A 27,712-nucleotide genomic window follows, 5' to 3' on the forward strand; every position below is an offset into this window, starting at 1 on the left:
TCTGAGAGCAAAATTTGTTTAAAATATCTTTTTATTGATGGTGCTTGATCCTCTCTTCATGGTGCTCGATCCCAAGGTGTTGGGCTCGAGCTTTGGCATTATGGGCTCGAGTTCTAGGTGTTAGTGCTCTATCCCTGAGGCTTAGCATGAGGTCCTAGGAACTTAGATAAACTTTTCAATTCCGACGCATCATGTGCTTTAGCTCTTAAGCAAAGGCTCGAGCACCCTTTGGTTGGGCTCAAGCTCTAAGGGTCAAGGCTCGAGCTTTCTTGCCTTTGGAATTTCTTGTCTTTTTCTACTGAGCTCGAGCCATAGAACTAAGGCTCGAGCTTCTGAACTTGAAACTCCCCAAAATTCACCATTTTGACTCTCGGCTTGCTTTGAATGACCAGTAACGACTCGGTAAACTTCTTTATCATTCTTTTCATTATAAAAGCTCGATTTTAACCATTTCTTTGGGAAAGTACCAAAAAACACGAAATATACAGAAAATCAGTTTAACAATGGATAGAAGTATCACTTTAGGTCTTAACATACTTATAATTAGAGGCTCGAATATGCAATATTCAGCGCTTATCACCCACGACGACGAAAATCCTTGCTCTTTGGTCGCCGTCGTGGAACTCTCACAGTGGGCTTTTCCGACTACGTCATGGTGGTGGGAATATATTCGATCTCTGGCATGGATGATCTGAGGAGGATTGATGTCGCTTATAGCGTTACCGGATTGACCTGCAGAAAAGTTTGTTGCTGGACTGACCTGTAGTGGTGATAGCCACCGATTGGTCGAAGTTAGAACTAAAAGTGAGATGAGTATGTCGCTGAGTCAAGTCGAACTTAGCATGAGTGAACTTTTTCACACCATTGTTGTCATTCTTTACAACCCCTTTAAGCAACTAGTTGTTCTCTTCGTTGCGGGTGGCTTGCTGTGGCGCCATTAATTTATAGGCAAGCTTCTCTGAGGATTGAAGATTAACAGGTTTCGGAGGGTTTAAGATAAAAATGTTGAGGATTATGGATTTGAGGGTGAGGTTGGGAATGAGATTAGAGAAATCGAGGTAGAGCCGTCAGAGAATATGGGTCGACCACTAGAGACCCAGCTATTGGACAGATCTCTCAACACAACACGCTCCCATGGTCGTGTTGTTGGGCTTTGCGCCAGCAGTTGTCAAGTTTGGTGAAAATTGAGAGGTTGGGTATGGGGTTGATGTTTAGGGTGATTGAGGAGGGAAATGAGAGATATATGGTGTTGGCTCTGCCGATGGCGGTGGAGGTGGTGGTGGCAGCGACTGTGACATGGTATAGGGTTTGAGATGTGGGTAAAGAAGGAGAGGTAGAGAGAATGAAGATGAAGAAGAAAAGGGTTATTTTGGTCAGTTAAAAAAATTCATATGGTCAATTTAGAAGTCAAAGGGTAAATATGTCCTTTTATTATGGTTGGTGTCTTTGTTTAGTTTATCAAACATGGGGTGTCATTGTCCAAAAAAAGCATAAATTGTATTTAGGTGTCTTTTAGGCAAATCTGAGGGTCACTGCAATTTACCCTAACAAAAAAAAATATATATTTATTTTTGTAAAATTTATTAATATAAAATTAGTATGAAAATTGATACTTTGCATTGAAATGGATTTCATTGTATTTTTGTCATTTCATGTCAAAATATAAGGTTATTGGAGTTTTTTTAACACAAGCAAATGACAATTTAGTCATTTTTTGATTTTTCATTAACGACAGGGGTATGGTTGAGAGGTCAAACTAATAAATATCAAATAATCTACATGTGTGTAATTTGTCAAAACCTTAGGGATGTCACTCTAATTTACTCAAAATTATATACTTTTAATATATAGTACAGTTTTTAAAATAATTTTCTGGATATTTTTATTGAAAAAAATTATTTTTTCTTTTCCTTTCCTTTTCCATCTAAACCCAACCGACCCCCTCAAATCAAATTCTCTACATATCGAATCGATTTCAATCAAATCAACGCCCTTTCAATCTAGCAGTCATCTATTTCAGTGAGGAGTTCACCTGCAACGAAGACGATGTCGAGTGTACCTTCATCGGCTTCGAGCTCCGTCTCGGTCCCGGGTTCGAACCCCACCGCCGTTTCCTCGCAGTTCACGTACTCCAATGGTTCTTACTTTCCGATGCCGTTCCACCTCCAACAACAACCACCACAGCCACAACAGTACGTTGCTGGTCCTCCGCCTGCCGTGCAGATTCCCACGCCACCTGCGGTCTATCCGGCTCCGGCCTCCCTCCCCGGGGTTTACTCGCTGCCGCAGTACCAACAGGTGAGTTACCCAATTGGGTTTTAATTGAATTCAATTCTCCTTTTCTTTTTGGTTGCTGTTTATTTCCTGCAAGAATTAGATATTTCTGAAATTCATAGCGTTTGAAATAATGGTCTCCCCTATATTATCAATGGCATAGTCAAGAATTTACTTCTGGGGCAACCTAATATGATGAGAATGTTAAATTTGTTTTTTTCCCCCTTAATATGTGTAATCGAACAATAATTCATCCATTGATCTCTCACCCTGCATAGTAGTAAATGTCCTTTTTATTGTATCAGTCATAACTAGTAGACTAGTAAAATCATTGTCAATGTCGAAAGCACGTAAACTAATGGATAAACCTTGTCTGTTCCTGTCTAAACCATTATTCGTGCAAGATTACCTATCCCTTTCTTCTAGGAATGGCACTTACGTGGGTTTGGGGCCCCTTCCCCATCCTTGTCCAAAATCATTTAGCAAAAGACCACTCGTACACCATTCCCGTCTCTGTTTAAATTTTCCTGCACTGTCCTCACACGCCCTATTTAAGTTTCCACTAAGATTTTAAAAACTTACAGACAAAGAGTGAGCGAGGTCTCACTGCCACTGCAATGAGACAGAGAGGGGTCTTGCTATTGCTGCTATATGTTCTGTTAGCAATCCCCTCATTGGGAATGTTGTATACTCAAATTGACACTTTTGTATGATTAGAAAAACCAATCTCCCTAAATTATGTGCTTTGGGGCCCTAGAGAAGGTAGAGAGTGAGCAAACTTGAGCGGCTGAACCAGATATCATGATTTGGGGTGTGGCGAGACATGAGGTGATGGGCACTTTTTATGAGTTCCATTCGACAAGGAGATTCGAACAGTTGTTGGATGCATCTTTCATTGCCTTCATTCCTAAGAAGGGTTGTGCATCTGACGTGAAGGACTTTAGACCGATAAGTTTGTAGGGGTGTATTTATAAGCTTATCGAAAGTCCTTGCATCGAGATTGAGCGGGGTTCTGGATGGAATCATTTCTGAGTCTCAAAATGCTTTTATTGGAGGTAGACAAATCTTGGATTCCGCTCTTATCGCCAGTGAATGTATGGATCACAGGTTGAGTAGTGGTGTTCCTAGAGTCCTGTGCAAGCTCTACATCGAGAAAGCGTATGATCATGTTAGCTAGAATTTTCTTTTGTTACCTGGAATTTTCTTTTGTATCTATTAGGGAGGATGGGATTTGGAGAGAGATGGAGGAGATGGATCGAGGCTTATATTTCTTCTGCGAGATTTTCTGTGTTGGTGAACGGATCTCCCTCCGGTTTTTTTTGGTAGCTCTTGTTGTTTGAGGCAAGGGGATCCCTTTTCTCCTTTTCTATTTATCATTGTGATGGAGGCTCTCAGCAGGTTGATGAGAAGGGCAGTGGATCTGGGCTCTATTAGGGGCTTCAGAATGGCCCAGAATCGGTTCATTTGATGGAGATTTCTCATTTGCTATTCGCGGATGATACTCTGGGGTGCGTTTAGTAACGAGAAACGTTTCTTATTTTCTGTTATCAACCTCTAAAAAGGCAAAACAAAAACAAAAACCGCGTTCAATAAAATTTTTTTTTTTTTTCTATAACAGAAAACGTTTTTAATTTTTGTGAAGAAAAGAGGAAACATAAAAATGATGTTTCCTATGTTTTTGGCACTGTAGCGTAGAAACGTTTTCACTAATATTACTACACAGGCATTATTCATTTCAAATAAAATTCATATTATTTGTGTTATATACTAAGTTGCATATTAAATGTTAATAAAAATATATATTTTTAACGATTTTGTGTAAAATATCATTTCATCCTCTTGACGCTCGACCATGTTTGACTTTTCTCTCTTCTCTCCTTTTTTTGACGTCGGAATCTTTCACTCCGGCGTCTGTCGTTTACATTTATGTTCTTTGCAATTGGATCTTGGCTTTTCGGCAAGGATTTCTGTTATGCATCGCTCTCATCTCAGTGTTGCGACCTTACCTCGTCTCAATTTCAATGGTGATATTAAATGTTGTTCTGTTGGTGGTGATTCGGTCTTTAGGGTCGATCATCAAAGCATCAAGGAACGTGAATCTGTCTTGCGATCATGCTTGGTTAGTTGCTTTAATAGAGATGTGGGGCGTATTGAAGGGATTGAGGCGTGGGCGACGAAAGTTTGGAAGGTTTCTAGTGGAGTGAAAGTTTCGTTCCTTCCCGACGATCTTTTTCTGTTCAGGTTTCCGTCGGAGCATGAGGCTTTAAGGGTTCTGGATGAAGGAAGGAAAAGATGGGGCGATGCATTGCTATCCATCGACATCTGGTATTTCGCGGTTGGATGCTCTGCAGTGAGAGATCATAGCATACGGAGGGTAATGTTATTTGGTTTGCCCCTTCACCTGTGGTGTCACAAGTTTTTTGAAGAAATCGGAAATTTATGTGGTGGATTTAGAGGTGTTGAGGCGGATGTGGCAGTGAGCGGAGAGAGAATCCTTCTCTACATCTCCGCCGGAAAAACGATGCCAAAGTATTTTTTTGTTGAGGATCAAAGAGTGGCCTTTAAGGTTATTTTGATTGAGGAAGTTACACCTCGTATCCTCCTGAAGTCTCACTATGGTGCTGGGGAGAGTTCTCACATGCCGCGTGTTGAAACGATCATCAAAGGAGGTCGCTGAAATTTACAGCTCCGGCAAGGCCTTAAAGGAAGTAGGAGATTGCATGCACACGTGCCTGAAGTGCGTAGAAAGGGTAGGTACAGGAGTCGTATCAATCCTGTCCTTGTTCAGCGCCCGCAATCTCGATACACCCGTTTCACAAATCATCAAACACGTGGCACCGATTGTGGCATTAATGGAGCCACTAATGCGTTAGACGCTGATGGGCTTAAGTTTGGGCCCGATGTACGTTCTGGGCTCTCTTTGTCTAATGGGTTCAACCACAAAACTCAGAAATTTAAAAGAGCCGTTAATTGGGGACCAGCAATCAGTTATCAATATTAGTACTAAATGAGAAGCCCACTTCTCTTATCTTGACAAAGCCCAAACGTAATGGGCAACATTTGAGTAACCCAATGACCAAGATATCTCGGGGGCCCATTTCTTTTCTTAAATCAAAGCCCAGTCCACCTCACTCTCATTCTTCGCAGAGTCCACGCTTTAATGGCTTCTCCGGAATTGTCTGGAATTTGCCGGCGAAGAAGAGGTGGATGAAGCTTTCTGTTGCCGAGATTGGTGTAAGACCTGCTGAAAAAGGGTTTCGGCATTCTCAGTGTTGCGCTAACATCTCTGTCAATCCACAGCTGAAGGGAAGCACTAGATCTCTGTCTTAGGGCTCTCATGGAGTTCGGTGGTCAAGAAAAGAAAAGCAGAAGTGGGTTTCTTCTAATTGTCCAGGTATGTCTTCAGATCTTCAGAGTCCCTCTTCTGATCCTCCCTCTTCTTCTACCCCTTCATGCGAGGTGATGAGGGGTGATGCAGCTGTTACGGAGAAGATGGATGGGCTGCCTTTCTCGAATTCTGAGTTTAATGGCAACGAATTTGTTTCTCCTGGCGAATTGGTTACCGTAGGCAGTGAAGTGAATGATCCCTTTGAAGGAGTAACGGTTTATGTGGGAAAAGATTTGCAGTTTAAATTGTCCAATGATGAGGCTGTAGCTTTGTTCAAAGAGCTACGATTAAATGTTGCATTGTAAGGTCTCAAATGTATGCCTTCTGCAACGGACGAGGAGAATGAGGTTGGCAGTTTTGTTGGGTTGGGTGATTATGTTACAGATTCAGATTCCGTTTATGAATATGACAGAATAATTGAAGAGGAGTTGGCTGATGAATTGGGGTCTACCCAACAGGTCTGTTCTAATGAGCTTCAACCCTGGCTGAAGGATGATTCTAACATCTCAGTGGTGGAACCCCTGGCAGTGGTGAGACCTGATGATGAGGTTACTGATTTGGGGAGGGATTGGGTGGTTGATAACATTGGAGCTACCAGTGAGTTGTTGGGAGTATCTTCAAAAGGTAATAACGCTCAGACTTTATCTATTCTTCAAGCAATTGTGAGTGGAACCGAGATAGCAGTCACTAATGAAGTTATAAATACGAAGCCCATATCGTCTTGGAAAGGGATTCACGAGATTAAGAATCTCATCTCTGACGTCAACTACGATAAGAAGAAAGGCGTGGTGATGGAAAGGGGTAGGACTAGGAGCAGGAGTTTGAAGAAGGGGGGAAGGGGAGTTAATCTCAACTGGTTTTTAATGAAGCTACGAATCATTTCATGGAGTGTTCGTGGTCTCAATGACCCGAATAAGAGGAGGGTGGTGAAGGTAGCTTTAAGGAAATGGGGGGCTCAGGTTGTTTGTTTGCAAGAAACCAAGATGGCATCCATTACTGACGGGGTGGTTAGAAGTTTGTGGGGAGGAAGGTTTGTGGAATGGGAGGCTTTGGACGCTATAGGTTCTTCGGGTGGTATCTTAGTTATGTGAGACAGTAGGTGGTTGTCCAGAATGAATGTGTGGAAGGGGAGATTTTATGTTTCTTGTGAGTTTCAGATGGAAGAGGATTATTTTAGATGGCTCTTTTATGGGGTCTATAAACCGGTCGTTGATATTGACAGACCCATTTTATGGGAGGAACTAAGCCACGTTCAAGGTCTATGCTCTTTACCTTGGTGTCTGGGTGGGGATTTCAATTCAGTCAGGTTCCCGTCAGAGAGGTCTACTTGGGAAGAAGGTCAGTAGAGACAGATCAGTTTTCTGACTTCATTGAAGAGCACCTTCTCATTGATCTACCAATGGAAGGTGCAACCTATACTTGGTCTAGTGGTAGAGACCCAGTTACTCTCTCAAGATTGGATAGATTTTTTATCTCTGGGGAGTGGGAAGAAAAATTCTCGGATGTTGTTCAGGCGGTATTAGAAAGGGTTACCTCTGATCATGTTCCTTTAGTTTTGGATTGTGGGGGTTTGTGTTCTCGGAAAACCCCATTCCGTTTTGAGAATATGTGGCTGAGAGTGGAGGACTTCCGAGGGACAGTTCGTTCATGGTGGGAGGGAGCGATCGTTACAAGTGCACCCAGCTTCATATTAACACAGAAATTAAGAGCTCTCAAACTCGCTCTTAAGCAGTGGAATAAGGATGTTTTTGGGAACCTTGAATGGAGGAAGAATAGAGACTTTGCTGATTTTTCTGAGATTGATCGGCTAGAGGAGGCGGGTGGGAATGTGGAGTCTCTTTGTACTAGGAGAGCTTCCTGTCAGGCAGTTCTAGCTGAGATTGTTTGTATGGAGGAGATTTCGTGACGACAAAAATCCTGGGCTCTTTGGCTAAAAGAGGGAGACCGTAATACAAAATTTTTCCACAGGCTTGCTAATGCCCATAGAAAGAGCAATCACATAGGACGTATACGGGTAGAAGGTGTGGAGTTATGGAGGGAGGAAGAGGTGCGTAGCGGGATCGTTTCTTTTTATCAGAAGCCCAGAACCTTTAGGTTGGGGACCTAAGCTTGATGTTCTTCCTTTTGAGGCTATTTCTGAGATGGAGAGAGATGGGCTAGAGCTTCCTTTTACTGAAGAAGAAGTTCTAAAGGCCTTATCCAGATGCAATGGGGATAAAGCCCTGATGGGTTTACTATGCGTTTTTTGTTGGAAAGTTGGGCGGTTGTGAAAAATGAAGTGATGAGCACCTTTCAGGAGTTTCATTCTACAGGTGTATTTGAGAAATCGCTTAATGCATCATTTATTGCCCTCATCCCTAAGAAGGGAAACGCTTCAGATATTAAGGATTTTCATCCTATTAGCTTAGTGGGTTGTATTTACAAACTCATAGCTAAGGTGCTTGCTTAAAGAATGCGAGAAGTTATGGATGGGATTATTTCAGATTCCCAGAATGCCTTTGTTGGAGGTAGGCAAATTCTTGATTCAGTTCTTATCGCCGGTGAATGTGTGGATTCAAGGTTGCATAATGGTGTTGCTGGAGTTCTGTGTAAACTTGATATTGAGAAAGCTTAGGATCATGTTAATTGGATTTTCCTTCTCTATTTGCTTCAAAGAATGGGGTTTGGAAGTAGATGGAGGACATGGATTCAAACATGTTTGTCGTCTGTTAAGTTCTCAATTCTTGTGAATGGTTCTCCAGCCGGCTTTTTTGGGTGCTCTCGGGGTATAAGACAAGGTGATCCATTGTCATCTTTTCTTTTTCTTATTGTTATGGAGGGCTTAAGCAAACTTATGCACCCGGCAGAGAATCTTGGTCTCATCAAGGGATTTCGGGTGGGAAGAGATATTGCAAATCAGGTGGAGATTTCTCATTTGTTATTTGCAGATGACACTCTGGTTTTTTGTGATGCAGATGTGTTTCAACTTAGATATTTGAGATGCATTCTGGCTTGCTTTCAGGCAGTTTCTGGGCTAAAGGTTAATGTGGCCAAGAGTTTGCTTGTTCCGGTCGGGAATGTACAGGATATCTCTTCTCTAGCTGCAGTTCTTGGGTGTAGAGTGAGTTCCTTTCCTATCCCTTATTTGGGATTGCCCCTAAGGGTTTCTCCTAGATTAGTGGGGAGTTAGGATTCTGTGATTGATAGGTATGCAAAGAGGTTGGCAGGTTGGAAGAAGCAATATTTGTCAAAGGGGGGTAAAGTTACTCTCATCAAGAGCACTTTATCAAGCCTCCCCACTTATTTTCTTTCTATGATCCAAATTCCATGCTCCGTTGCTGATAGAATTGAACAAATTCAAAGGAATTTCCTTTGGGAAGGAAGGGGAGAAGAGTTCAAGTATCACCTTGTTAGATGAGAGCAAGTTTGCAAACCTATAAAACTGGGGGGTCTCGGTATTAGACGATTGATTCCTTTTAATCAAGCTCTTTTGGGCAAATGGTTGTGGAGATACGGGAAGGAAAGACACCGCCCTTGGCATAGATTAGTTTCTTGCAGGTATGGGGATGATGTTGGCGGATGGACTGCACGTCCGGTTTCTATTGCGGGAGGAGTTGGGGTTTGGAAATCCATTCGGAAAGGATGGGATGCCTTTTCTCCTAATGTTAGATTCAGAGTTAGTGATGGCAGTCGCGTTCGTTTTTGGGAAGATCTTTGGCGTGGGAATCAGCTTTTATATCGTACCTTGCCTAGATTATTTAGTATTGTTGTTGATAGACATGCCACCGTAGCTAACTGTTATCAGCTTGATAATAGTGAAATTACATGGAATATTCTTTTTCAGCGTTCTTTTCAGGATTGAGAGCTTGAAGATGTGAGCATTTTTTTCGATCAATTGTATAGGCAGGAAGGAATTGGCGGGGGTTATGACAATTTGATTTGGATTCCCTCTTCTCTCAGTCGTTTTGAAGTAAGGTCTTTGTTCTTATGTTTGTTTAATTTTGCACCCTATAATTTTCCATGGAAGACTATATGGCGCTCTATGGCTCCTACTAGGGTGGCTTTTTTTTTTATGGACCGCCGTTTGGGGTAAGATTCTGACGATCGATAATTTGAGGAAAAGGGGAAATTATTTTGTTAATTGGTGTTCCTTATGTAAGCAGAATGGGGAGTCAGTCGATCATCTCCTAATGCATTGTTTTGTAGCGCACGACTGCTGGAATCTTATTCTTGGGCTTTTTGGCATGTATTGGGTGATGCCACGTTCTACTAAGGAGCTAATTCATGCTTGGAGAGGTTGTCGTGTGAGTAGAAGTGTTCGTGATTATTGGAGATCTGTACCACATTGCATTTGGTGGTGCCTTTGGAGGGAGAGAAATAGTAGAATGTTTGAAGGAAAGGAGTTGTCTACAGCGACACTGAAACTTTTTATTTTCCGTTCTATCTTCAGTTATGTGAACAGAAGTTCTTGTTCCTCTTCTGATGATTTAATTTCTTTTTTGGATTCTTTGGGGCCTTAGTTCCCGGTTTCTCTTATGTCTATGGGACGTGTTCCCCTATTGAATGATTCATAATTCTCAGGATCCTCTTCTATCTCATCTGAATCTGCCTCATCCTCATCCTCATCCTCATCCACAAGTCGAACTGAAGAACTTCCTGCTCCCTTTGTTGGTAACCGTGAACTAGAACTAGATTTTGATCTAGTAGATCGGTGCGGCCTGCTATCCTCTCCAATACTAGCAACACTAGAAGGAATCATCTTCAAAGACTAGATCATGTTCTGCATTAGAATCATCCATCCTCCCCGTCAACCACTCGTTGCTCTCATCAATGTCATCGAGTAAAATGGGATCAAGAGTGTCACGCATATTGTGTCGCGCCTCAATGCTCTATTATATTTGATGAACACTAAATCATTCAAAGTTGTTTGAGCGAGCCTATTTCTTTTCTTGTTATGAAGCTGCAATAAATTCAACTTTAACTAGTAAGTATAAAAAATTTAAATTTAAATTTCAACAATTAAATTACAAACCTAGTTAGTAGATAGTATATACTTACATGCTCAAACACGCTCCAATTTTGTTTACAACCAGAAGAACTGCACGTAAGGCTTAAAACCTTTATAGCAAACTTTTGGAGAAGTTTTGTTGACTTGCCATAAGCTTCCCACCAATTAGCTATTAAAAAAAAATTAGTAATGATGTTTAGCAACTTTAGCTTCATCTTTGCATTGACTCTATTGTCAAAATAATTTTAAAACTTAGTTATACTAACTTAATATACTTTACCTAGTCCTCCTGTACTTCTCTGTCTAATGGCAAAGGGATTACCAAAGAGGCCCTCAGCTTTAGAATATAAGGACAGCTCCTCAGTAATTTTGTCTTGTTCTTTGACATCCGGGACTAACCTTGCAATGCATGCATACAAACCCTTTACAATGCCTTCATCTTCTTCAATTTTCGGATTTGAATAAAAGTACTCTGGGTTCAAATAATAACCTGCTGCATACAGAGGGCGATGAAGTTGAACATTCCACCTTTTATCAATTATTTCAAAAATCTCCTTGTATTTGTCTTCTACTTCCCCAAATGATTTTGCAATGGCTTCTTTAGCCTTATCCATAGCCGCATAAATGTATCCCATGGGAGGCTTTCTCTCGCCATTAACTAATCTCAAAACCGGAATAAGAGGACCGGAAACCTTAAGGCTAAAGACAATGGTGTTCCAAAAGGAAGGCATCAAAACATAAGAAGCAACTCTTTTACCGGCTTGCTCTTTCGCCCATTTACTACGACTCCATTCTTCTGATGTAAACATCTTTCTTAAGTTATTCTTTTGCTTGTGAACACTTGATAATGTGATGAAACATGTAGCAAATCGAGTCTTAGTGGGCCTATGTAACTCCTTTTTGTGAGTAAAGTTCCTCATAATGTTCAACAACTTTGGACGTATATAAATATAACTATTCAACTCCACTGCCTTTTGCATTGTTCTAGAGATGGACAGTATTTTCCCAATGTCTTCCAACATCAAGTCTAAGCAATGAGCAGCACATGGTGTCCAATACAAATGTGGGTGTTCTTTCTCTAACATCCTCCCTATTTGAAACCAAACGGAAAAAAAAAAAAATGATATAAAGAGAATGAGTAAATCAAAATTGATTTAAATTATATATTTGTAAAGAATGTAAACTCTAAAAGTTATAAACATTGAACATTCTTACCGGCATACTTATTGCTTGATTCACTATCTGTGACGACTTGGACGACATTTGCTACTCCAATGCGGTTCACAAATTTATTAAGTCAGTCAAACATCTTTTCACCATCCTTTGAACAAGAAGAAGTATCTATCGATTCAATAAACATGGTTCCCCTTGGACTATTTACTAGGAAATTAAGCAATGTTCTCCCTGTCTTGTCTGTCCACCCATCTGTCATTAATGAGCATCCAAATGTTGACCACTCCTCTCTATGGTCATTCATCAAAGCATTGGTATTATCCAATTCCTTCCTAAGCAAAGGAACTCTCACCTCATGATAACTAGGTGGTTTCATGCCAAGACCATATTGTCCAAATGCTTCAACAACCTTGGCAAAGCTATCATACTTAACAACATTGAATGCACTTCCTGCATCATACATCCACCTTGCAAAAGCAGCACACGCTCTTCCTCTCAATTCTTTCTTGCATGCATCATTAATGGTTGTATGTTTTCCCCCCTCCTTTCTTTTTTGTACCACAATTTCTGGTCTAGGAGTGAAATATAAATCAATCGGTTCCTTTTGCTTTTGTCTCTTTGAGGAATTGACACTAGCACTACCTACACTAGCTACCCTTTTTCCCCGATGGCTAACTTCCACAACGTCATCCTTATCCTCTCCATCAATGAAATTAATGTCATCACTAGGTAACAAATTCATTTGATCTTTTTCTTCCTTTCTCTTACTCATGTACTCTTTAATTTCTTCTCTAATACTAGATGGGCATCTTGTGCATGCACTCACATTTCTATACCCTCCAACTAAGTGTTGCTTAGCGTGATAAATACCTCCTTTTGTAACTTTTGCACAAAAGTTACAAGTGACGGCATTTGTATCTTTCGGATTCTCCAAATGTGAGTAATTTCATGCCGGATCCTTTCTTGAACCATCACTAGGCATCCTTTAAAGTACAAACTACAATCAAATTCAAGATAGCATCATGTAATCAGTGTCTGCAACAACTCTGAAAAAATTAAAAAATACAGAGCTTCAAAGCAATATTAACATTTCAATTTAAATAAAAAAAATACAGAGCTTTGACAAAATGCAAAAAGCAGAATATTATTTCATGCAAAAATAAAAAATGCATCTATCTGTCCATGACTCCATGTTGATGCAGAAAGCAGTGTTGATGCAGAGAGCAGAATATTATTTATATATTATTTCGATCTCAACTAATATATATATATTTATCCCATGTTTGGATGCTGCATTAATTGATAGAAAATTTGAGTTCATCTTGCAAAAAACACATGGATGTGCTATTATTATTTTTAAGTCAAATCAAATCTAATTTTCATTAAGCACGAATGAAACGTTTTTGCAAGCTGCAAGCACCATGTTTGGATGCATTAAATAGAAATTATGAATTTATCTTGCAAAAACCACAAGGATGTGCTATATTTTCAAATCAAATCAATCTAATTTTCTATAAGCACCATGATTGATTCTATTTTTCCTTTGTGGGTAAGTGATTGATTGATCTCTATTAAACAGATTAATAAGGAGAAAACAAAATCAACAGAAACAGAGAGGGGATGATCATCAAACACATGCAAGGCACTAATCTAGACAAACCAAAAAAAAAATAGAGGACCAACATAAATAAAAACAGAGGACCAAGTTGGCCTAGCCTAAAAATAAATAAAAAAATCAGCCAGACACGAGGAAAAAAAAAAAAAAAAAAAAAATCTGACGAGAGAAGAGAAGAGAAGAGAGAAGAAGAAGAGGAGGAGGAGAGAAGAAGAAGAGAGAGAAGGAGAACTTACCGGTAGACGCAGATCCGAGACTGAGAGATGATAGATCCGGCAGATCCAAGGGTCTGAGACTGAGAGGCTTCGCAGATATCGCCTTCGTTGCCTCTATCTCTTCTTACATTTTGCTTTTTGGTTCTCTCTTTTTTTTTTTTTTTTTTTTTTTTAATAATAAAAAAAATAACAATAAACAAATAAAAAGTAACAATAAACAATACAAAACCAAAATAATAACAAAACAATTAAAAAAAACCATTTTTCAAGCAAGCGCGCCTGTAGCCTTGCGCCTTTTATACAAAGGCGCTCTCCTTGTTCAACCCGGTCGTCTTAAGGCATTCAAGGCGACAAGCTGGCGCTTGGAGGCGCCTTGCGCCTCAGGCGTGCACCTCCGGCGCCTTTAACAACTATGATTGATAGTTGGAGAGGCCACAGTGTGGGGGCCCATGCCTGTGAGTTTTGGAGGGCGACCCCCCTTTGCATTTGGTGGTGCATTTGGAAAGAGCAGAATCTAAGATCTTTTGATGGGGACGAATCCACCATTGCAGTGCTGAAATTTTCTATTATTAGTTCTCTTTTTAGTTGGGTGAAGGGGAGAAATTGTACATCTATTGATGAAATCGTGGATTTTTTGGGTTCTTTGGGTCCCTAGGATTCTTTCTTTGGCTTCGGCCTTTGTATAGCTATCAGGATGCGTTTCCCTTTTGAATACTTCTATATACACTTTTACTTGTAAAAAAATCCGTCAAATTGGGCCAAAATGTGGACGAATGTCAAAGATTCACGAGCTCGTTTTACTTCTTTTCTATGGGCTTTGGTGATTTTCTATTCTATGGAGAGAGAGAGAGAGAGAGAGAGAGAGAGGTTTGGGTTGGGGAGGGAAGAGAGGAGGGAGCTGGATGGCTACTGGTAGTTGGAGTAATGGGATGAAAAGAAGATTAGGAAAGATAGAAATAAGCGTTTAGGTGGGTAAATCCTAAAGGGTATTTTAGGAAATCTAATTAATTAGGGCATAATAGTAATTTTATTACATAAATGGAGACAAGGCGGGGGCCGGACAGGTTTTTACACCCTAACCCTGTTCTTACTCTGTTCTCGATTAAACCGACCTAAACCGGTCCCAATAGGGGCGGGGTAATTTGCCACCTCTACAAATTTATGTATCTTTGTGTCCTTTGTGGAACTTCTAGTGCTTTGGTGTTGATCCTCCACATCAATTGCATTAGAAACCTTTTTCACACACACACATATATATTTAAACACGCGCACGTATATTAATGGTCGGTATTTGTATATGTTCCTTTTCTTGAATATTTTGCCTTCGTGTCATTTGAAGCTACAATTGTTGTTGTTCAAGTATTAAATGAAAATATTGGTTAATGGTTGTGCAAAGTGCATGAGTTGTCGGAAAAGATATGCTCCCTCTGTCCCAATATAGATGTCATTTTTAGGGAGTAGGAATTTTTAAGGGGACATGTGGGACATGCCTTGTCTCTCTGGATAGTTACTAATTTGTCCTTTTAAGTTTTGAATATTCAAATTTGAAATTTTAAACTCCAAGGACGTATATGGAAAGATGTAAATTATATTGTTTGAAAAAGGAAAGTGACAATTATTTTGGGACAGACCAACAAGGAAAGCATGACATCTTTTTTGGGACAAAGGGAGTATTGTATATCATATATCTGAAGATTACAAATAACGCTAAGGTCATATGTTTTGGTTGCCATACATGAGTATATTATTTGTATGTGTGCTTAAGATATAGTGTTATTGTTAGGGTCAATTAAGGACATGATATTATTTGGTGAAAAGGATAGAGAAATTGAATTGAGGTCTTACAGAAAATGACCACTGCTAACCTCCATTTTATTATTCTAAGGTGCTATTTTATAACTTAATTCTGAACAAATTAAAAGAATTCGTTTGACCTAAATTGGGATAATTATTAGTTTGGGAGACTTCACTTGTCATTCAATATTAAACACTTAAAATTCAAATGAGTATCATAGAAGTTTTATATTAGCACTTAAAATACAACTCTTGAAACTTTTGAAGTGCTTAAAAATTCAATGCTTAAATAATTTAAATTTTATCAAACACCACCTAAATCAAAAGTCCGTACCATTCTTAATAGTAGAGAAAAATGAAAAGAGTAAAGATTGCACTTGCTAATTAAATTACGTGGAAATCATGAAATTCAGATATAATAATGAGAAAATTATTAATAATTTCTATTATGTGTATTCATTGACCCAAGGTCATAGTTATAGCAGATTACTATTAAAAGCAAGAGCTAACAAAGGACATGAACTAGTGGAGCTATTCCCTTACCATTTGACCTATGAGATGTCGGTTGAGTAGAAATGGCTTTAGTTTTTCATGCTGACATATATGTATTGTGTTCTATAAGTTCGAGGATGATAGTCGAATAAAATAAAATTATGTAACATATGGCACATTTTCTTAGTGTAAGTTACCATATGACCGTATGAGGGTATTAACAAAAAATAGATAAATAGAAGTTTGTAAAGGGAAAAGTGCAATAGATTGTTATCTGAAACATTGTAGGGATGTTGAAATATGTTCAGGATAAAAATGTAATATTATTATATATAAGTGGTTTTATTGTTCTTATATCATAGACTTGGTGGTGCAGGACAGGATAGGTTTTCTAGATTGAGTTAAGAGGATGAAAAATGCAATATTATAGGTATAATGACTATTTTAATTTTTATGACACAATCTTACAATATATATATAATTGATGTACATTAAAGGGTGAAAATGATGCAAATATGTAGGACATATGTGTGGTAAAATAAGGGTCATTGATTGATGCAATGGTAAAAACTAAAACTGATATTTTTGAGTGTCCGAGCATTCACTTTGTTCAAAATAATAAAATGTCCAGGGCTGTCTCTAATCTTTCCCTTACACGACCCCACATTGGTGGCAGGCATATTGACTAATGCAATCGTAGGATGAAAATGTGACATATTTAATGACCTTTTTATTTATTTATTTATTATTATCATATGATAACTTTATTAGTATAGGAAATGAGAGGTATTTTGAAATAAATTAGAGGATGAAAATGAAATATAAATATGTATAATGGTGTTATTGTAATATATAATGGCCACAGGAACAAAAAGGGTAAAATATCCTTGCACATGAAGAATGAGTTAAAAACTTCCGGAAAAGGAAGTGAGTGAGACGGAAAAAGCAGCTGCAACAAAAAAGAAATGATTTGGACAAAAGGAAGCAAAGTGGCTTAGGAAATTCTATTATGCCGATTAACTGTAGAACTTTATGTATATTTTCCACCAAGGAAATGAATAATTTTTGTTGAAAATTATTTCAGGTGTAAAAAAATATTTCTTTGTCAAAATCAAGACTTAGGAAAAAGATATTTCTGAAATAATGTTGCTTGTTTATATATAACCTTGCACAGGAAAATGGAGGCAATAACCTCCTTAATATTGGTGGTAGATCTGTATGCATTTTTTGAGGCAAGCCTCGACACAACGGTAAGGTTGCTGCATTGTGACCTGGAGGTCATAGGTTCGAAACACGGAAAAAGCCTCTCCGCATGCGGAGGTAAGAATGCATACATCTGACCCTCCCCAGACCTCGCAATGGCGGGAGCCTCGTGCGTTGTGTTTGCACTTTTATTTGCATTTTTTTTCCCCCGGGAAATGTAAATCACAATTAAAGTAACTTTCGTATGTAAAAAATTTCTTTTTTTCTGGCCAAAACCAAGTTTTAAACAGGGGAAAAAAGTCTTGGAAGAATATTGCTTTTGTGTATATATTTTTTTTTTTTATAAGTGTTTTTCTGTATAACTATATATACACATTGTGTGTAATGTTTTTAATTATTTGTTAACAGGCCCAGCAGTTGTTCCAAAGGGATGCACAGACAATCACACCTGAAGCTCTTGAGAGTGTAAAAGCTGCCCTAGCAAACAGTGAAATTGAGCACAAGGCAGAAACGAAGAAGAAAGCAATTCCTCGTAAAGCTGCAGGGCAGTCTTGGGAGGATCCAACTCTTACAGAATGGCCAGAAAGTATAACTCATTTGCAACCCCCTCTCTCCTCTTTCTTCTCTCTGGGTCTACTATCTGTACGTTTATAAAAAAAAAAGAAATTAAAAAAAGAAATAATAAATAAATAAAATCTAGATCAGTGAGTGACTGAGCATAACAATTATGTGTAACCTGTGAAATGTGGTCCAATTCATTGGATCTGTGAGCATGAAATAGTTTGTGTAAGTTTTACTTGCTCATACTTTTTAAAATTTAATTCTTATTCGGCTTGGTAATTATAATTGTTGAGGACCTAGCATTATAGGCTAAAGTTGAATGCAGAGTGAGTTCAATCCTATGAGTTAAATTTTTAATTTTTTTATAATTTGTGTCTTGTATATTAGAGCAGGGGATTATAAGAAAATATGTTAGAAGTTTCTACCTATGATCTTTCGCTAATAAAAATCTAGGTTCGAACTTTGCTGTGACTCAATTTTTAGGATAATAATGGATTGGCAGAACAGGTCTGGAATAGAACTAAGGTTAGGAGCTGTTTCAAGTGACCTAAAGTGCTGTTTTGATTAAAACAACAAATCAGTGTGAAATTGCTAGAATTATGAGTAAAGACGAAGTGAATGAGAGTAAAGGATGAAAAACAAATAGTCAAGCACTTTTTCAAATAAAGATGTAAGGCTGCGACTTCTTAATTGCATTCCCATAGGGGCAGCAATTCAACCTGATTGACGTGCCCCTGTCCTAGCCTACCCTTTATGAATTTGTGATGTTCTATTATAAGAAATTTGAGGGAAAAGATGGAAGAGACTAGGAACAAGGAGATGGAGAAATAGGAACAAACAGCACAAAAGAGAAGGGAAAAGGAGAACGGAAGAAGACAGTTCAATTTTTTCAAACTAGTTAAAGCTTTATATTGAACATTTACTTTTTCTCTTAAGAAATTATTGCAGTCTTTCTGTAGAATAATGCCCACAATAATAAGCCCCAACTTTGTGTGAGAGCAAATTCTAGCCATTTTCTTGAAACATGAGTAAAAGAAACCCAAAAGATGTAAATAACCTCCAGTTTAGTGGTATACTTGGAAGGATACTTGCTCATCGTGCTACTGCAATCACTATCCAATACAATAGTGTAAAAACACCACTAAGCTACTATGCTACTATTTTGCTAACTACTTGCAAAGTAATATGTTAATATTGCACATGAAATGTATATTCAGTAACTAAGCCAATTATACCTCCATGAACATTATAATGGTCCAAGTAAAAATATATCCAAAATTATTGCAATTTATCTATTTGTTGGCGTGCTCTGCATCAATTTTGGGGTTGTCTTTATCTTTTTTCTGAATACTTAGTCTGACTATAAGAAGGACTGCGTAGAGGATAAAATTTGAAGTCATTGCTAGAAGTCAAGGTTCCAGTTCTATATGATTTTTCAGTTTGCACCTTTTGTGGTTGACCGTGTTGTTTGTTCTTGTTTTGTTGTTATTGTTTCCATCCCCTTGTTTGCTGGGTGTACATTTTGTGTGTTGATACTGTTTGCATTTTGCAGATGATTTTCGTCTATTTTGTGGTGATCTTGGAAATGAGGTGAATGATGATGTTTTGTCAAAAGCATTTTCACGATTTCCTTCATTTAACATGGCGAGGGTAAGTTCCCATTTGAATTACTTCGGTTAGCCAACTTAGCATGTTGTTAGCAGTTTTATGATAATAGTTGTTTGCATGGTCTATTTGAGCCTTCTGCATGTCTTCTTTAGATGTTTCTTTGAACTGCATGGAGCTCTCAAATTTCTCCTTTATTAAAGGTAGGTTCTCTGCATAGCAATTTGACTTGTAAGAATGTATTAGGTTTGCAAGATAGAAAAAAAGGAATAGTTTATAATTTAACAGCCATTAGTAGTGGCAATGTGGCATTGGGAAAGTGTCTAGTGGCTTGTTTTGCAGATGTTTTGGATTTGTTATGTTGGAATATGAAGAAGTCGGAGGTGGAGCGACCCATAGAAGGACTAAAATTGGGTGTGAGATAGAGGTTTCAGCTTCAATATATATATATATATTTTTTAAAGTAAAATATATTCAAAAGACTAACGGTTATTTAATTATCAGCTATTTCTTTTTTCTTTTCTTTTTTTTTTTTCCATCTTGCAAACCTAACACATTCTTACAAGTCAAATTGCCCTGCTGAGAATCCTACCTTTTCGGCATCTTTTGTATTCTTTTGGGTTCATTTCCCTTTTTTGAGCGTTTTAATGGTATCTTACTTATAAAGAAAAAAGAGAGTACTCTTTAACCCCCCAAAATAACAAGGTCATAATAGAATGATTAGGTACCCAAATAGGAACCTCCTCCCCTTCGAAGGATCTCCTATTTCTCTCCCTCCAAAACCCCCTCCATAAACAAAAGGGACATCTCTCCAAATATCTCAGGCATGACCACCCACTATACATCCTCTCCAAAACTCGAGCATGCTCCTCGTCGAATCGGGTAGCACCCAATGAATGCTGAACATGGAAAAAGTCATAGACCAAACATCTCTAGCCACTAGACAATGTAAGAGAAGATGGTCCACCGACTCTACATCTCTCTTGCACATGCAACACCAATTCACCACCATAAGGCGCCTCTTTCAAATTTTATCAATTGTCAGAATCTTGCCCCAAGTCGCAGACTAACCAAAAAAGCCACCTTAAGAGGTGCTTTAGTGTGCCATAATAGCCTTCCAAGGGAAGGGATTACCCCCAGTTTCCAAGAAAGCCCGGTAGAAAGTCCTAACCTCGAATCCCCATGAGAAGTGCCTTTCCAACTCCCCTCATCTACCACCCTCCCTCCATTTTTTGACCATATAACAAAGCCAATAAGTCATCTCCTCCACCTCCCAATCCTGCACATGTATCTCCAACTGAATGTCCGAAGTTAACCTCCCATGATCAAGGCGATAACAGTTGGCTACCAAGGTCTACTCATTCACCGCAATACGATAGTGTCTTGGGAATGCGCATGCCAACTGTTTATCCTTGCACCAAATATCCTCCCAAAAGAGAACAGACTCCGACCCTTGCCCTAAACCGAATATGCTTGGAGAAATCATTCCACTCCTTTCGAATGAGCTTCCAAAAATTGCATAGGAGATTTAGTGTCTTCCTATGCAATTTTTGGCAAAAGCTTGTAAGATTGTAGTAACTAAGAAACCTTAAGATTTAAAGTTATTGCCGAATAAGAGTGCGACATGGATTGCTCATTCCTCGTTAAAAGTTCGATGTTTCAGTTTATGGAATAAATGGTACAAAGGATTTTCGAAAGTGTGGTTATCCAACTATACTAACTAGAGTAGTATTCCACAAGGAAAAAAAAAAAATGTTTGTGAATCTGGTCACTGAATTTATAGAAAATATGGATTATGTTCGTTTCCACTGTGTGCTAATTTGCTTTGGAATATGGACATGTCACATATCAATATTACATGGCTATCTAGTTGGCTAATTAGTCCTTAAATAGTTTGGAAGTTCAGTTATGTCCTTTTTGGTTCTTATCTTCTTTTCCTTTTCTTTGTCAAGAAAATTTCAGTAAAAATAGAAAACATATAAAAGACTAGCTCAGTAGTGCACGAGGCTCTCACCATTGTGGGGTTTGGGAAGAGTTTGATGTACGCATCCTTTTTTTTTTGATAAGTAATAATAAATTAAAAAAGGCGTTCAATAGGGTAACGCATCCCATAGACATAAGAGAAACTGGGAACTATGGCCCCAATGAATCCAAAAAAGAAATTAAATCATCAGAAGAGGAACAAGAACTTTTGTTCGCATAACTGAAGAGAGAACGAATAATAAAAAGTTTTAGTGTCGCTGTAGACGACTCCTTTCTTTCAAACATTCTACTATTTCTCTCCCTCCAAATGCACCACCAAATGCAATGTGGTACAGATCTCCAATAATCACGAGCACTTCTACTCACACGACAACTTCTCCAAGCATGAATCAGCTCCTTAGTAGAACGTGGCATTACCCAATATATGCCAAAAAGCCCAAGAATAAGATTCCAGCAGTTGTGCGCTGCAGAATAATGCATTAGGAGATGATCAACTGACTCCCCATTCTGCTTACATAAGCAACACCAATTAGCAAAATAATTTCCCCTTTTCCTTAAATTATCGATCATCAGAATCTTACCCCAAACGGCGGTCCATACAAAAAAAGCCACCCTAGTAGGAGCCATAGAGCGCCATATAGTCTTCCATGGAAAATCATAGGGTGCAAAATTAGACAAACATAAGAACAAAGACCTTACTTCAAAACGACCATGAGAAGAGGGAATCCAAATCAAATTGTCATTACCCCTACCAATTCCTTCCTGCCGATACAATTGATCCAAAAAAATGCTCACATCTTCAAGCTCCCAATCCTGAAAAGAACGCCGAAAAAGAACATTCCACGTAATTTCACTATTATCAAGCTGATAGCAGTTAGTTACGGTGGCATGTCTATCAACAGCAATACTAAATAATTTGGGGAAAGTACGACATAAAGGCTGATTCCCACATCAATGATCTTCCCAAAAACGAACGCAACTGCCATCACGAACTCTGAATCTAACATTAGGGGAAAAGGCATCCCATCCTTTCCGAATGGATTTCCTAGCCCCAACTCCTCCCGCAATAGAAATCAAACGTGTAGTTCATCCGCCAACATCATCCCTATACCTGCAGGAAACTAATCTACGCCAAGGGCGGTGTCTTTCCTTCCCGTATCTCCACATCCATTTGCCCAAAAGAGCTTGTTTAAAAGGAATCAATCGTCTAATGCCGAGACCCCCCCGTTTTATAGGCTTGCAAACATGCTCCCATCTAACAAGATGATACTTGAACTTTTCTCCCCTTCCTCCCCAAAGGAAATTCCTTTGAATTTGTTCAATTCTATCAGCAACAGTGCATGGAATTTGGAACATAGAAAGAAAATAAGTGGGGAGGCTTGATAAAGTGCTCTTGATAAGAGAAACTTTACCCCCCATTTAACAAATATTGCTTCTTCCAACCTGCCAACCTCTTTGCATACCTATCAATCACAGAATCCCAACTCCCCACTAATCTGGGAGAAACCCTATGGGCAATCCCAAATAAGGGATAGGAAAGAAACTCACCCTACACCAAAGAACTGCAGTTAGAGAAGAGATGTCCTGTACATTCCTGACTGGAACAAGCACACTCTTGGCCACGTTAACCTTTAGCCTAGAAACTGCCTGAAAGCAAGCCAGAATGCATCTCAAATATTTAAGTTGAGACACATTTGCATCACAAAAAACTAGAGTGTCATCTGCAAATAACAATTGAGAAATCTCCACCTGATTTGCAATATCTCTTCCCACCCGAAATCCCTTGATGAGATCAAGATTCTTTGCCCGACGCATAAGTCTGCTTAAGCCCTCCATAACAATAAGAAAAAGAAAAGATGACAATGGATCACCTTGTCTTATACCTCGAGAGCACCCAAAAAAGCCGGCTGGAGAGCCATTCACAAGAATTGAGAACTTAACCAGACAAACATGTTTGAATCCATGTCCTCCATCTACTTCCAAACCCCATTCTTTGAAGCAAATAGAGAAGGAAATTCCAATTAACATGATCATAAGCTTTCTCAATATCAAGTTTACACAGAACTCCAGGAACACCATTACGCAACCTTGAATCCACACATTCACCGGTGATAAGAACTGAATCAAGAATTTGCCTACCTCCAACAAAGGCATTCTGGGAATCTGAAATAATCCCATCCATAACTTATCGCATTCTTTGAGCAAGCACCTTAGCTATGAGTTTGTAAATACAACCCACTAAGCTAATAGGACGAAAATCCTTAATATCTGAAGCGTTTCCTTTCTTAGGGATGAGGGCAATAAATGATGCATTAAGCGATTTCTCAAATACACCTGTAGAATGAAACTCCTGAAAGGTGCTCATCACTTCATTTTTCACAACCGCCCAACTTTCCAACAAAAAACGCATAGTAAACCCGTTAGGCCCCGGGGCTTTATCCTCATTGCAACTAGATAAGGCCTTTAGAACTTCTTCTTCAGTAAAAGGAAGCTCTAGTCCATCTCTCTCCATCTCAAAAATAGCCTCAAGAGGAAGACCATCAAGCTTGGGTCGCCAACTTAAAGGTTCCGCATACGGAGAGGTTGTTTCGCATTTCAACCTTTGACCTCCGGGTTAGAATGGAGCAACCTTACCATTACGTTAAGACCCGTCCTCTGAAAATCGGAATTTCATAAATTGAAAAATATTATACTATTGCTAGCAAAGTGGTTTGATGTTACGCCCTACCCTTGTTGTAAATTCAAGTCCTTTCACAAAGAGATTTCTTCCTCCAACATATGTAGGAGCATTGACCAATTATAATAGTTGAATCCTGTAGGGTAACAAGAACAATGCATATTATGCAAGATAGGTGATGAGTAGCTGACTCTTAAGGAGTTTTGATGATGGTGATTAAGAGAGCTGTACTACGCTGGCTAGGAGCAGGGAACTAGAAGTACTATTTTGTGAGTGATGGTGTGAATTAAATATATATATATATATATATATATATATATATATATTTCCTAGTTATGGTGTGAATTAATTGTAGTCAGTATTTCCTACATAAACTTCATGGCTGTTTCTGACTCTATTTTCTTTTCACTTTCTAACATTGCCAATGTACGGTATTGTTAAATGCCTGCATGTGGATGAAAGAGTAGATAACTAAAACAATAATGATATTTGAAATGGTCATGTGGGTTCTTTAGGTGATGTAAGATCATTTCCCTGTTTTCTATGTAGCAGCCATGTCTTACGTGGAGTGGAGCTCAAGTAAAACAGTTACTTATTTTAAATATTCATGTACCTTTTGTAGTTGGTGTTAAGTAATTTCTATAATGTGTATATTCTTGTAGTTCTAGTTGATGTCAGGTCATTTGTTTGTTTTCCATGTGATAGCCATGTCTGACAACAAATTACATGGAGCTCAAATAAAATGGCTATTTAGTTAAAAATATTGAAGTACCTTTTGTAGTTGGTGATCAGTGGTTCCAATTGGCATTTTTTGAATTATTTAATAAAAGAAAAGGTTTTAGATTTATTTATTATTAATTTTTTTTTTTTAATATAGAATCTTCCCAGGGATTCATTCTTTAGATTTGAAAGGTAGTTTTCATAGAAATATATTTAGATGTATTTTTATTTTTATTTTTATATAATCTTCCTAGAGATTCATTCTTTAGATTTGAAAGGATAGTTTTCAAAGTTTGAACTGATGTTGTTATACAAAATAGATCATGAACAGTAAATAAATAGATGAAGAATTAAGTATAAATTGGCAACTATAGGGTTTTCCGTGACAAAATTTACACGATTAGGTGGGCAATGTTTGGTGCTACTCTCTCCCCTAGAAACATGGAAAAAGAAAAAGAAAAAACAGGAAAAAACTCTACAATTCTCCGATTACATATTGTTGTGACTATTTACTTCTGTTACCTTCTTTTTTCATTTGTTATCTTACTTGTACATATCCCAGTTTGTTTTTTGGTTTGTTTCTGTGCTTGTGAGCAAAATAATTGTGTGGACAACATTGTGGTGACTGTACTAATTTTATTTTACAAACCCACGATTCTTGCTATTTTTCCCCGTAATTATCACGCTTTCCCCGTATACCTTTAATTGCTGTGGTTATCTTCACTATTTGTTGCTTTGTCACTCTCCTCGGCAGTATTTTCTGTTGGGTTTGTATTTCCTTATTATATTTTCAAAATTAATTAAAAAAATGTATGTATGTGTTCTTTCATGGGTGTAGGTTGTCAGAGATAAGCGCACTGGCAAAACCAAGGGCTATGGATTTGTTAGTTTTGCCAACATTACAGACCTTGCGGCGGCACTTAAAGAAATGAATGGTAAGTATTATTTTTAATCATGGGTATTTTTACATGGTTTTTCTACTTATTATTAGCGTAGTTTTCTGCACCATGCACAGCCAGAGTGTCAAAGATTATATATCCATAATATTAGGAGTCTACCATAGCGTTATGTGGCTTTTCAGTGGTTCTGTGTACAAATAGTTAGTATTATCAGCCCTTTTTTTGTAGTAGTTTTTGTGACTTGTGAGGTGTTGATAACAAGCTGTGGAAGCAAGAAAGGATCGCTAAATATATAACTAGCTCAGGTGAGTTGATATTGGTATCACTTGCAGAAATAAATTGTACTTCGAGGCTAAGGTGCCTGAAATTTGTCAATCAGGACTGCTGACAGCAAAGACTAAAAATGAACATTCTAGCACAGTTAATTAGTTGTGCCACATCAAGTAGTTCTAATGGTATAAAGTATTTAATTTAAAATTCTAAATCAAACATGGATTATACTTTTATCACTAATATTATATGCAGAGAAGTGGAAATAACAGTGAGGCTCCAGAATGATGACTGCAGTTTTGCTGGAAGACTATAAATGACACTAATTGTAACATTGGTTGCAGGTAAATATGTTGGAAATCGGCCAATCAAACTACGCAAGAGCAACTGGAGAGAGAGGACAGATTTTGAAGCCTTGGAAAGGCAAAAGGTGCATTTCTGTGTTCCTTCAGCATACCTTTTCAAGTTATTCCTTCGATTTCATGTATGTCCACTTACTTACCATGGATTTTTGTGCTGACCTTTTTGGCAGAACCACACTCAAAAGAAACCAAGGTTTCCTAAGAAGAGTGTGTTGCATAAGTGAGGACCCAACAATGATGGTAGCCAAGTAAGTAAACAATACATAAATTTCAAAGCTTTTAGTTTTATAAATAAATAAATAAATATATATATATATATATATATATATATATATATTATTGCTTTGTCTTTTTCTTTTTTGATATTCTTTGTGTTGAGCATCTGAACTTCGATCTATCATAGTCATTTTGAGTTTAAGAATGTAACTTTTTCGATCTTCATGTACAATAAATTAAATTGAAACTTAGCAACCAATGTTAGCGGTGCTTGAGAATGGATTTTGCTTTTAGGTACCATTTTGGATATGTCATGGATGGTAGAATCCTCCTTGTAATTTAAAAGTCATTAGATATGGAAAATCTGTTTGCTGGATAAAATGTTTAAATCTAGGTATATGACATCAAATTTTAACCAAAATCTGTGCAATTTATTACTTTATCATCTATACTAAAATTCTACTTTAGTTTTTCTAGCCTTGTTCAGGAAAGAATACCAAATGTCATTTGAATATTTTAATGAGGGTGATTAGGATATGATAAACCGGAAAAGGTACGTGGTCAAAGCCCCTCCTACAGATGATTTGAAATGTGGAATTCTAAATCCCTTTCTGGCCTCAAAACCTTCCTCATAGTCCTCAACTTAAAATAACTTTCAAGGCTTTCATTTGTCTGAAACTATAAGTTGCTGGTTAGTTTTGTGCTCCGAATGTGTTACCCTGCTTCTTTACTATTTATTTTATGTTCATTTTTGCAATTGCACCCATATTTTTTTCTCATCATTTTGTTAGTTTCTTTTTTCTTATTTGCTGAAATTTGTTTATTTTTTGGTTTCAGACTCACTGAGGGGTCAAGTTCTGAAATTCTTTAGGTGCAATGCGAATGTGAACACTTGTCAGATGAATGAGCCCTTCAGTTCTGCTTCCACAGGCATCCGCTCATAAGATAAGACCGTCGTCCTCAAACATTTAATCAAGTCTACTGCAAGATTCGTTTTCGCAGTTGAATTTGTGTATTGGTAAATACTTTGGTTTTCGATGAAAGGTATACACTGAATGGTGAAGTTGTAAACTGAATAAAGTTTTTTTTAATATACTAGACTTGTTGAAGGCATGAATAGACCAGAGATGCATACCAAAACTATACAAAAATTGACTCTGAATTCCTGAATGCACACTACCTCTATTCAGTATTCGCCATGGAGAAGGATGGTTTTATTTTAGGAAAGAGCAAGGCTACTCATTGTTCACGTTGAATTGAGAGATTTATTAAAAGACT

At 38.1% G+C, this 27,712-nt stretch overlaps 1 protein-coding gene across 1 annotated transcript; it reads left to right on the forward strand.

Moving 5' to 3' along the window:
- Positions 1-1,909: 1,909 nt before the first annotated feature.
- LOC132306358 (uncharacterized) lies at positions 1,910-27,547 on the forward strand. The gene is made up of 7 exons (XM_059803721.1): positions 1,910-2,298; positions 17,550-17,727; positions 19,255-19,352; positions 25,526-25,622; positions 26,201-26,286; positions 26,389-26,466; positions 27,272-27,547. Exons 1-6 carry the CDS (start codon positions 2,047-2,049, stop codon positions 26,440-26,442), a joined length of 765 nt encoding a protein of 254 aa, XP_059659704.1. The 5' UTR covers positions 1,910-2,046; the 3' UTR covers positions 26,443-26,466; positions 27,272-27,547.
- Positions 27,548-27,712: the final 165 nt, after the last annotated feature.

Source organism: Cornus florida, unplaced genomic scaffold (genome assembly GCF_030987335.1).
Source record: "Cornus florida cultivar Cherokee Brave unplaced genomic scaffold, ASM3098733v1 CherokeeBrave_3.0.0_Hap2_Chr05, whole genome shotgun sequence".
Classification (NCBI taxonomy): domain Eukaryota; kingdom Viridiplantae; phylum Streptophyta; class Magnoliopsida; order Cornales; family Cornaceae; genus Cornus; species Cornus florida.